This window comes from Thalassophryne amazonica, chromosome 3, assembly GCF_902500255.1.
Source record: "Thalassophryne amazonica chromosome 3, fThaAma1.1, whole genome shotgun sequence".
Lineage (NCBI taxonomy): Eukaryota > Metazoa > Chordata > Actinopteri > Batrachoidiformes > Batrachoididae > Thalassophryne > Thalassophryne amazonica.
Window position 1 is genome coordinate 65,269,077 of NC_047105.1, and position 11,299 is coordinate 65,280,375.

At 45.6% G+C, this 11,299-nt stretch overlaps 1 protein-coding gene across 1 annotated transcript in view; it reads left to right on the plus strand.

Annotated features, from left to right (window-relative positions):
• The window catches only part of urb1 (URB1 ribosome biogenesis homolog), a 69,477-nt gene extending 58,631 nt beyond the window's left edge, over positions 1-10,846 (plus strand). Inside the window, exon 39 of the mRNA XM_034166585.1 lies at positions 10,247-10,846. Within this exon, the coding sequence (XP_034022476.1) occupies positions 10,247-10,437 (191 nt within the window). The 3' untranslated portion in view covers positions 10,438-10,846. The remainder of the gene's footprint in view (positions 1-10,246) is intronic.
• Positions 10,847-11,299: the final 453 nt, after the last annotated feature.

The following is an 11,299-nucleotide window of genomic DNA, read 5'->3' on the forward strand; positions in this document are numbered from 1 at the left end:
GCGAACCAAGCTCCTGCTGCGGTCGTACAGGGACCGGATAGCCCTTAACAAAGGACCCTGTACTCCCGGAGCACTCCCCACAGGGTGCCCCGAGGGACACGGTCGAACGCCTTCTCCAGATCCACAAAACACATGTGGACTGGTTGGGCAAACTCCCATGAACCCTCGAGCACCTGATTGAGCGTGTAGAGCTGGTCCAGTGTGCCGCGACCAGGACGAAAACCACACTGCTCCTCCTGAATCCGAGGTTCGACCATCGGTCGAATTCTCCTCTCCAGTACTCTGGAATAGACCTTACCGGGGAGGCTGAGGAGTGTGATCCCCCTATAGTTGGAACACACCCTCCGGTTCCCCTTCTTAAACAGAGGGACCACCATCCCGGTCTGCCAATCCAGAGGCACTGTCCCCAATCGCCACGCGATGTTGCAGAGGCATGTCAGCCAAGACAGCCCCACAACATCCAGAGACTTAAGGTACTCAGGACGGATTTCATCCACCCCAGGAGCCTTGCCACCGAGGAGCTTTCTAACCACCTCTGTGACTTCGGCCTGGGTAATGGATGAGTCCGCCTCTGAGTCCCCAGTCTCTGCTTCCTCTTCAGAAGACGTGACGATGGGATTGAGGAGATCCTCGAAGTACTCCTTCCACCGCCCGACAACATCCCCAGTCAGGGTCATCAGCTCCCCACCCGCACCGTAAACACTGCTGGTGGAGAGCTGCTTCCGCCTCCTGAGGCGTCAGACGGTTTGCCAGAATCTCTTCGAGGCCGACCGATAGTCCTCCTCCATAGCCTCCCCGAACCCCTCCCAGACCTGAGTTTTTGCCTCTGCGACCACACGGGCTGCGGCACGCTTGGCCTGCCGGTACCTGTCAGCTGCCTCTGGGGTCCCACCTACCAACAAAGATAAGTAGGACTCCTTCTTCAGCTTGACGGCATCCCTTACTTCCGGTGTCCACCACCGGGTTCGGGGATTGCCGCCGCGACAGGCACCAGAGACCTTGCGACCACAGCTACGAGCAACCGCATCGACAATGGAGGTGGAGAACATGGTTCACTCGGACACCATGTCTCCAACCTCCCCCGGGATCTGGGAGAAGCTCTCCTGGAGGTGGGAGTTGAAGACCTCGCTGACAGAGGGTTCCGCCAGTTGTTCCCAGCAGACCCTCACAATACATTTGGGCCTGCCAGGTCTGACCGGCTTCCTACCCTCCCAGCGGATCCAACTCACCACCAGGTGGTGATCAGTCGACAGCTCTGCCCCTCTCTTCACTCGAGTGTCCGAGACACGTGGCCGAAGGTCAGATGATAGGACTACAAAGTTGATCATCGACCTCCGGCTCAGGGTGTCCTGGTGCCATGTGCACTTATGGACACCCTTGTGCTCGAACATGGTGTTCGTGATGGACAAACTGTGACTAGCACAGAAGTCCAACAACTGAACACCACTCGGGTTCAGATCGGGGAGGCCGTGCTTCCCGATCACCCCCCTCCAGGTCTCACTGTCGCCGCCCACGTGGGTGTTGAAATCCCCCAGGAGAACAATGGAGTCCCCAGTCGGAGCGCTATCTAGTACCCCTCCCAGGGACTCCAGGAAGGTCGGGTACTCTGCACTGCTGCTCGGCCTGTAGGCCGAGACAACGGTGAGAGACCTGTCCCCAACCCGAAGGCGTAGGGACGCGACCCTCTCCTTCACCGGAGTGAACTCCAACACTTGGCGACTGAGCTGGGGAGCAATAAGCAATGCGACCCCAGCTCTCCGCCTCTCCCCGTGGGCGACGCCAGAAAAATGAAGTGTCCAGCCCCTCTCCAGCAGTTAGGTACCAGAGCCCAAGCTGTGAGTAGAGGTGAGCCCGACTATCTCTAGTCGGTATCTCTCAACCTCCCGCACAAGCTCAGGCTCCTTCCCCCCCTAGCGAGGTGACATTCCACGTCCCAACAGCCAGGGGCTGTGAGCATGGACCGGGCCGCCGGGCCACCTGCCCTCGACTGCCACCCAGTCCTCTCTGCACCCGACCCCCATGGCCCCCTCTGCAGGTGGTGAACCCACAGGAGGGCGGGCCCACGTCACTCTTTCGGGCTGAGCCCGGCCGGGCCCCATGGGCTAAGGCCCGACCACCAGGCGCTTGCGCGCGAGCCCCAACCCCAGGCCTGGCTCCAGGGTGGGACCCCGGCTCCGCCATACCGGGCGACGTCTCGGTCCTTGATCTTTTACTGGTCATGGAGGTTCTGAACTGCCCTTAGTCTGACCTGTCACCTAGGACCTGTTTGCCTTGGGAGACCCTACAGGGAGCACAAAGCCCCCGACAACATAGCTCCTAGGATCATCCGGGTACGCAAACTCCCCCACCACGATAAGGTGGCAGCTAGAAGGGGAGTGTGAAACACTAATATGAATATATATGCCTGTCATACAACCTTTGATCTTGAGGGATCTTGAAAACTCAACCTCCCTTATAGTGGTCATTTTCAGAAACTAGTTACAGACACTGTGGTAACTACTAAATATTCATATGAAATATTTCATCTTTCTATTGGCCACATAGCCTTTGGTCACCCTGAAGTTTCAAACTCTGAATTGTTATTTTGAGGAATTAGTGAAAGATAATCCTAAACCAGAGAGTGTGTGCCAACTACAGGGGCATCACACTACTCATCCTCCCTGGTAAAGTCTATTCCAGGGTGCTGGAAAGGAGGGTTTGGCTAATAGTCGAACCTCTGATTGAAGAGGAACAATGCGGGTTCCATCCTGGCTGTGGAACAACCGACCAGCTCTTCACTCTCACAAGGATCCTGGAGGGGGCCCGGGAGTATGCCAGTTTACATGTGTTTTGTGGACTTGGAGAAGGTGTATGATCAGGTGGAGAAGGTGTATGATCAGGTACCCCAGGAGATACTGTGAGAGGTGCAGTGGGAGTATGGAGTGAGGGGGTCCCTTCTCAGGGACATGGAATCTCTGTACTCACAAAGCGAGAGCTGTGTTTGGGTGCTCGGCAGTAAGTTGGACTCGTTTCTGGTGGAGGTTGGCCGCCACCAGGGCTGCGCCTTGTCACCAGTCCTGTTTGTGATTTTCATGGACAGGATATCGAGGCGTAGTTGGGGGGGAGGAGGGTTTCCAGTTTGGTGGGCTCAGGGTCTCATCACTGCTTTTTGCAGATGATGTGGTCCTGTTGGCTTCATCGGCCGGTGACCTCCAACACTCACTGGGTCCGTTCACAGCCACAACTGTGTAGTGGCTGGGATGAGGATCAGCACCTCTAAATCTAAGACCATGGTTCTCAGCAGGAAACTGATGGATTTCCTACTCCAGGTAGGAAATGCAGTCTTGCTCCAAGTGAAGGAGTTCACGTATCTCGGGGTCTTGTTCACGAATGAGGGGACAATGGAGCATGAGGTTAGCCGGAGGATTGGTGCAGCAGGGGCAGTATTGCATTCGTTCTACCGTACTGCTGTGACGAAAAGGGAGCTTTGCCAAAAGGTGAAGCTCTTGATCTACCAATCAGTGTTCATTCCTACTCTCACCTACGGTCATGAGGGTTGGGTCATGATCGAAAGAACTAGGGTATTAGCGGCCAAAATGGGCTTCCTCGAGAGGGTAGCTGGTGTCTTCTGTTGCAATAGGGTGAGAAGCTCTGTGAGGTGCTTCGAGTAGAGCCGCTGCTCCTTTGTGTTGAAAGGAGCCAGCTGAGGTGGTTCAGGCATCTGGTAAGGATGCCTCCTTGGCACCTCCCTAGGGAGGTGTTCCAGACACGTCCATCTGGGAGGAGACCCCAGGGAAGACCCAGGTCTAGGATTGAGAGAGTATATCTCCACACTGGCCTGGGAATGTCTCGGGATCCCTCAGGCAGAGGTGGTCAATGTGGCCCAGGAAAGGGAAGTTTTGGGTCCCCTGCTGGAGTTGCCACCGCGACCTGATCCCAGATAAGAGGCTGAAGATGTATTTATGTATTATCCTATAATTACTACGAAACACCAGTATGAAGTTGTGTCACCTTTCTGTTGGTTACATGACCCTTTGACCTGGGTGACCTTGAAGGATCAAATTCAAGGCCATAACTGTTTAACCTAAAATTAGATACCAACATGGACTAAATATGTCGGAAGGGTTTTTGTTAGTCAAGGATAGAGTGGTTCTGGTCTGGACAGAACTCATCAAATATCAAAGCCAGACAGAACATCATATGATGACATTACTGAAATACAAATAAATAATGCATGAATCTGTGTCAGAGATGTGGTGCGGGTGTTGCACAAAGGTAGGGTGTCACCATTGTGTGGTCCTCTTCCATGATTAGGCTGATCCACAGAATTAAAAGGAAATTCTTTACCACAGACAGACAGATTCAGCATTCCAACATCTGTCTTTGGTGATATGTTTAATCTGTAAATAATGAGTCTGCTGTCACGAATGTCTTCAATTTGCATGAAATGATCTAAATCAACTCATCCATCTAGATTTGATCAGTGAAAATACATGTTTTTACAGGTGCCACATTTGTTATTGTGTGTCGGTATACATTATATCTTACATTGCTAATGCGACGTGTCAGAGTTGTATTGAGTAATGTAAGATTTCAGAATGGAACCCCAAAAGAAACTTTCTGCTTTAAAAATTTAACTGAAATCATTTCACTAAAAAAAAATCAGTTCTTAAATGCTGTTGGTTAGTTAAAGGTCCCTCAACACAAACTGTGGATGATGATGATTTTGTTCATGATTTTTGCCCATTTGACTGCAAGGTGCAAAATATCTGAACAATGTTCAGTGAAATTTGATAGATAATGAATATATATCTATATACAGTGAGGAAAATAAGTATTTGAACACCATGCGGTTTTGCAAGTTCTCCCACTTAGAAATCATGGAGGGGTCTGAAATTTTCATCTTAGGTGCATGTCCACTGTGAGAGACATAATCTAAAAAAAAAAAAAAATCCGTAAATCGCAATGTATTTTTTTTTTTATATATATATATATATAATTTATTTGTATTTTACTGCTGCAAATAAGTATTTGAACACCTGTGAAAATCAATGTTAATATTTGGTACAGTAGCCTTTGTTTGCAATTACAGAGGTCAAATGTTTCCTGTAGTTTTTCACCAGGTTTGCACACACTGCAGCAGGGATTTTGGTCCACTCCTCCATATACCAGATCTTTTCTAGATCTTTCAGATTTGGAATTTCAGTTCCCTCCAAAGATTTTCTATTGAGTTCAGGTCTGGAGACTGGCCAGGCCACTCCAGGACCTTGAAATGCTTCTTATGGAGCCCCTCCTTAGTTGCCCTGGCTGTGTGTTTGGGGTCATTGTCATGCTGGAAGACCCAGCCATGACCCATCTTCAGTGCTCTTACCGAGGGAAGGAGGTTGTTTGCCAAAATCTCTCAATACATGACCCCATCCATCTTCCCTTCAATATCGTGCAGTCGTCCTGTCCCTTTTGCAGAAAAGCACCCGCAGAGAATGATGTTTCCACCCCCATGCTTCACGGTTGGGATGGTTTTCTTGGGGTTGTTCTCATCCTCTAAACATGGTAAGTGGAGTTGATTTCAAAAAGCTCTATTCTGGTCTCATCTGACCACATGACCTTCTCCCATGCCTCCTCTGGATCATCCAGATGGTCACTGGTGAACTTCAAACGGGCCTGGACATGTGTTGGCTTGAGCAGGGGGACCTTGCTGCCCTGCAGAATTTTAAACCATGACAGCATCATGTGTTACTAATGTAATCTTTGTGACTGTGGTCCCAGCTCTCTTCAGGTTATTGACCAGGTCCTCCTGTGTAGTTCTGAGCTTTCTCAGAATCATCCTTACCCCACAAAGTGAGATCTTGCATGGAATCCCAGACTGAGGGAGATTGACAGTCATCTTGTGTTTCTTCCACTTTCTAATAAATAATCATAACAGTTGTCTTCTACCAAGCTGCTTGCCTGTTGTCCTGTAGTCCATCCCAGCATTGTGCTGGTCTACAGTTTTGTCCCTGGTGTCCTGAGACAGCTCTTTGGTCTTGGCTATGGTGGACAGGTTGGAGTGTGATTGATTGTGTGAACAGGTGTCTTTTATACAGGTAACAAGTTCAAACAGGTGCAATTAAATACAGGTAAAGAGTGCAGAATAAGAGGGCTTCTTAAAGAAAAATTAACAGGTCTGTGTGAGCCAGAATTCTTGCTGGTTGGTAGGAGGTCAAATACTTATTTGCAACAGTAACATACAAATAAATTGTTAAAGAATCATACATTGTGATTTCTGGATTATTTTTTTTTTTTTAAGATTATATCTCTCACAGTGGACATGCACCTAAGATGAAAATTTCAGACCCCTCCATGATTTCTAAGTGGGAGAAATTGCAAAACCGCAGGGTGTTCAAATACTTATTTTCCTCACTTAGAAATCATGCAGGGAAATCATGAAATCATGCATTCTGAACACTACTGTGTATATCTATATCTATATATAGATATAGATAGATATGTACAGTAGTGTTCAGAATAATAGTAGTGCTATGTGACTAAAAAGATTAATCCAGGTTTTGAGTATATTTCTTATTGTTACATGGGAAACAAGCAAGCATTCATGATATGCACACTCTTAAGGCTATGAAATTGGGTTATTAGTAAAAAAAAAAAAGGGGGGGGGGTTCACAATAATAGTAGTGTGGCATTCAGTCAGTGAGTTCGTCAATTTTGTGGAACAAACAGGTGTGAATCAGGTGTCCCCTATTTAAGGATGAAGCCAGCACCTGTTGAACATGCTTTTCTCTTTGAAAGCCTGAGGAAAATGGGACGTTCAAAACATTAAGAAGAACCGCGTAGTTTGATTAAAAAGTTGATTGGAGAGGGGAAAACGTATAAGCAGGTGCAAAAAATTATAGGCTGTTCATCTACAATGATCTCCAATGCTTTAAAATGGACACAAAAACCAGAGACGCGTGGAAGAAAACGGAAAACAGTCATCAAAATGGATAGAAGAATAACCAGAACGTCAAAGGCTCACCTATTGATCAGCTCCAGGATGATCAAAGACAGTCTGGAGTTACCTGTAAGTGCTGTAACAGTTAGAAGACGCCTGTGTGAAGCTAATTTATTTGCAAGAATCCCCCGCAAAGTCCCTCTGTTAAATAAAAGACATGCAGAAGAGGTTACAATTTGCCAAAGAACACATCAACTGGCCTAAAGGGAAATGGACGAATATTATGTGGACTGATGAGAGTAAAATTGTTCTTTTTGGGTCCAAGGGGCGCAGACAGTTTGTGAGACGACCCCCAAACTCTGAATTCAAGCCACAGTTCACAGTGAAGACAGTGAAGCATGGTGGTGCAAGCATCATGATATGGGCATGTTTCTCCTACTATGGTGTTGGCCCTATATGTCGCATACCAGGTATCATGGATCAGTTTGGATATGTCAAAATACTTGAAGAGGTCATGTTGCCTTATGCTGAAGAGGACATGCCCTTGAAATGGGTGTTTCAACAAGAGAATGACCCCAAGCACACTAATAAACGAGCAAAATCTTGGTTCCAAACCAACAAAATTAATGCCTCGCAGATGTGAAGAAATCATGAAAAACTGTGATTATGCAACTAAATACTAGTTTAGTGATTCACAGGATTGCTAAAAAAGCAGTTTGAACATAATAGTTTTGAGTTTGTAGCGTCAACAGCAGATGCTACTATTATTGTGAACACCCCCTTTTCTTTTTTTTTTTTTTTTTTTTTTTACTAATAGCCCAATTTCTTAGCCTTAAGAGGGTGCATATCATGAATGCTTGGTCTTGTTGGATTTGTGAGAATCTACTGAATCTACTGGTACCTTGTTTCCCATGTAACAATAAGAAATACGAGGGCTGTCAAAGTAACGGTCCTTTTTATTTTTTTCAAAAACTATATGGATTTCATTCATATGTTTTTACGTCAGACATGCTTGAACCCTCGTGCACATGCGTGAGTTTTTCCACGCCTGTCGGTGACGTCATTCGCCTGTGAGCACTCCTTGTGGGAGGAGTCGTCCAGCCCCTCGTCGGAATTCCTTTGTCTGAGAAGTTGCTGAGAGACTGGCGCGTTGTTTGATCAAAAATTTTTCTAAACCTGTGAGACACATCGAAGTGGACACGGTTCGAAAAATTAAGCTGGTTTTCAGTGAAAATTTTAACGGCTGATGAGAGATTTTGAGGTGATTCTGTCGCTTTAAGGACTTTTCACGGTGCGAGACGTCGCGCAGCGCTCTCAGGCGGCGTCATCAGCCTGTTCAAGCTGAAAACCTCCACATTTCAGGCTCTATTGATCCAGGACGTCGTGAGAGAACAGAGAAGTTTCAGAAGAAGTTGGTTTCAGCATTTTATCCGGATATTCCACTGTTAAAGGAGATTTTTTTAATGAAAGACGTGCGGACGGATCCGCGCGTCGGGACGCAGCCGACGCGGTGCGGCGGCACAGGAAAAACACCTCCGTGTTGATAACCATTTGTAAAATCCAGGCGGCTTTTGATGGCTTTCAGTGGAGTGAGTATATGAGAAATTGTTTAACAGGCAGGACATGTTCCAACTTGTCCTTAAGGCTTTCAACAGAGGTGTTTTTCCTGTGGCGGAGCGTCGCGGCGGCTGCGTCCCGACGCGCGGACCCGTCCGCACGTCTTTCATTAAAAAAATCTCCTTTAACAGTGGAATATCCGGATAAAATGCTGAAACTGACTTCTTCTGAAACTTCTCTGTTCTGTCACGACGTCCTGGATCAATAGAGCCTGAAATGTGGAGGTTTTCAGCTTGAACAGGCTGATGACGCCGCCTGAGAGCGCTGCACGACGTCTCGCACCGTGAAAAGTCCTTAAAGCGACAGTCTCACCTCAAAATCTCTCATCAGCCGTTAAAATTTTCACTGAAAACCAGCTTAATTTTTCGAACCGTGTCCACTTCAATGTGTCTCACAGGTTTAGAAAAAATTTTGATCAAACAAAGCGCCAGTCTCTCAGCAACTTCTCAGACAAAGGAATTCCGACGAGGGGCTGGACGACTCCTCCCACAAGGAGTGCTCACAGGCGAATGACGTCACCGACAGGCGTGGAAAAACTTACGCATGCGCACGAGGGTTCAAGCATGTCTGACGTAAAAACATATGAATGAAATCCATATAGTTTTTGAAAAAAATAAAAAGGACCGTTACTTTATTGACAGCCCTCGTATACTCAACCTGGATTAATAATTTAGTCACATAGCACTACTATTATTCTGAACACTACTGTGTGTGTGTGTGTGTGTGTGTGTGTGTGTGTGTGTGTGTGTGTGTGTGTGTGGTGTGTGTGTGTGTGTGTGTGTGTGTGTGTGTGTGTGTGTGTGTGTGTGTGTGTGTGTGTGTGTGTGTGTGTGTGTGTGTATATATAATGTGAAATCAGATCTTTCCATGAGTTTTTTAAAAGATTGAAAGATTGAAACAAGTCAAAACATTTGCTATTAAAATGATGAATGCAGAAGATTTGAATGCTCTGTAGTTTTAAAAAAAATTATGTAAAATAATTGTTTTATAAGCAGGCAGTCCAGTTTTGAACAGTTTATTCAGATAAAGATGCAGAATATTAATAACATCAGTTGTTAAGGCAGAATGCTGATGATGTGAGCAGATAAAATGAAGGAAAGCAAATCCAACTCAGCACTGAAGGCTTTCTGGGTTTATTCTTAACAAAAACCGTTTTTGCTTCTCTGTTCGATGTTTGTACCACCAAAAAGAGGATTAACTAGAAGGCACTCTGAGTAGTCCAGGTTACGTTGCTTAAAAGTTCTTTTGAATCCTGTTTCCAAAATATGTATGGATCAAATTCTAAATAAAATCCCTCATTTTCTAGGAAATCAGCCATCTCCTCACCAAATTAGTTGAACACCTTCTCATAACTTTGAGTTAAACATTGCTATGTGCCAAACATTCTTCTGGATCTCAGTTCCACAATATATTCTGCATCACATCAAAAATAGATTCACTTATCTCCCAGAATAATCAGTCTACTCACCAAATTTCATTGGTATTCATTCATTACTTTTGGAGTTATCCTGCTAACAGACAGTGAATAACAGAGTCATGAAAACCTGCTATCAGATGAACAGAAATTACATACTGTCTTACGGCCGAATATTGACCAGCGGTAGATGAGTCAGAATGTTAAATAATCAGAACATTTCTCTGAAAATGTCTGTCTGATAAAAGGAGCCTTTGGGTGTGTTCATTTGGGATGAGACTAAATGTCTTGTTTTTGTTGTTCTTTTGCAGAAGCAGGACTCTTCCTGCTGTCCTTATACATCCACGAGTTATGGAGTGAAGGCAAATCAGCGGAGCTTTTCCTGTCTCATGTCAGTTTAGTGAGCAGAGCAAAGTGTAAGAGACAGAAGTCATCCAAGTCGTCAGTGACCCGAACAGCCATCAGAGACATCTGTAATGACATCATCGCCATGCACAGTTAAAATGTGTCATTCCTTTACTTTGTAATCTGTAACACAGGTAGAAAATATTTTGTAATCGTTCCTAATCATTTTTACTATAAATTGTTGCTTTGCAAAGCAAATTGTAGATTGTTGTTAAACACATGGTTGTTTCCTGAAAACCAACTGTATGGCTTTAAAAGTGGAATTGTACAGTATTATTTTAGCAGGTCAGTGGCAGCACCAGATGAATCGTGGTGTCAGGATTATTGGGTGCCAGTTTGTATTAAATTTGCAAATACGCCCTTTAAAGTAAATTTCAAGTGCTTGTTTGACATGCCTGTACATGGGCATAAAGGTGTCTGTTTATGACCATGTACAGTACACCTCAGATAGAACTCATAAATTGTATTTTAAAAAAATTATTAAAACTACTCTTTTCACAAGATCAGTACAGCTGTGGAATTTTTAAATCAAATCCTCCACCCAGCTCTGGGTACAGTTCTACACTGAATGACCTCATGATTTAAAGAAATATATCTGATAACTTTCGGCTGCCTTGAAGTCAGTTGTAGGCTGTTGGCATTTTGTGTGTTTAGCTCGAGGAATGTAATCTATGAGCCACAATCTGAATATACACACACACACAGGCACCATGACTAATATCCAAATCAGCTCACTGTTGCTACAGTGATCATCTCCCCAACTAAAACTACACGTGCCAAGTATGGTTAGTAGGGCTCCAAGGCCTTGGAAGATGTCTAGAGGCTAATGTTCAGATGTACAAGTACATGTGATACTCTCGACTGTATCCCCACTGATAGTTTGAGGCATCACGCAAGGGATAATACAACAACTGAAAAGCGACAGCTGTTTTTCTTTAGGTGTTGGACTGTGCCCCCCC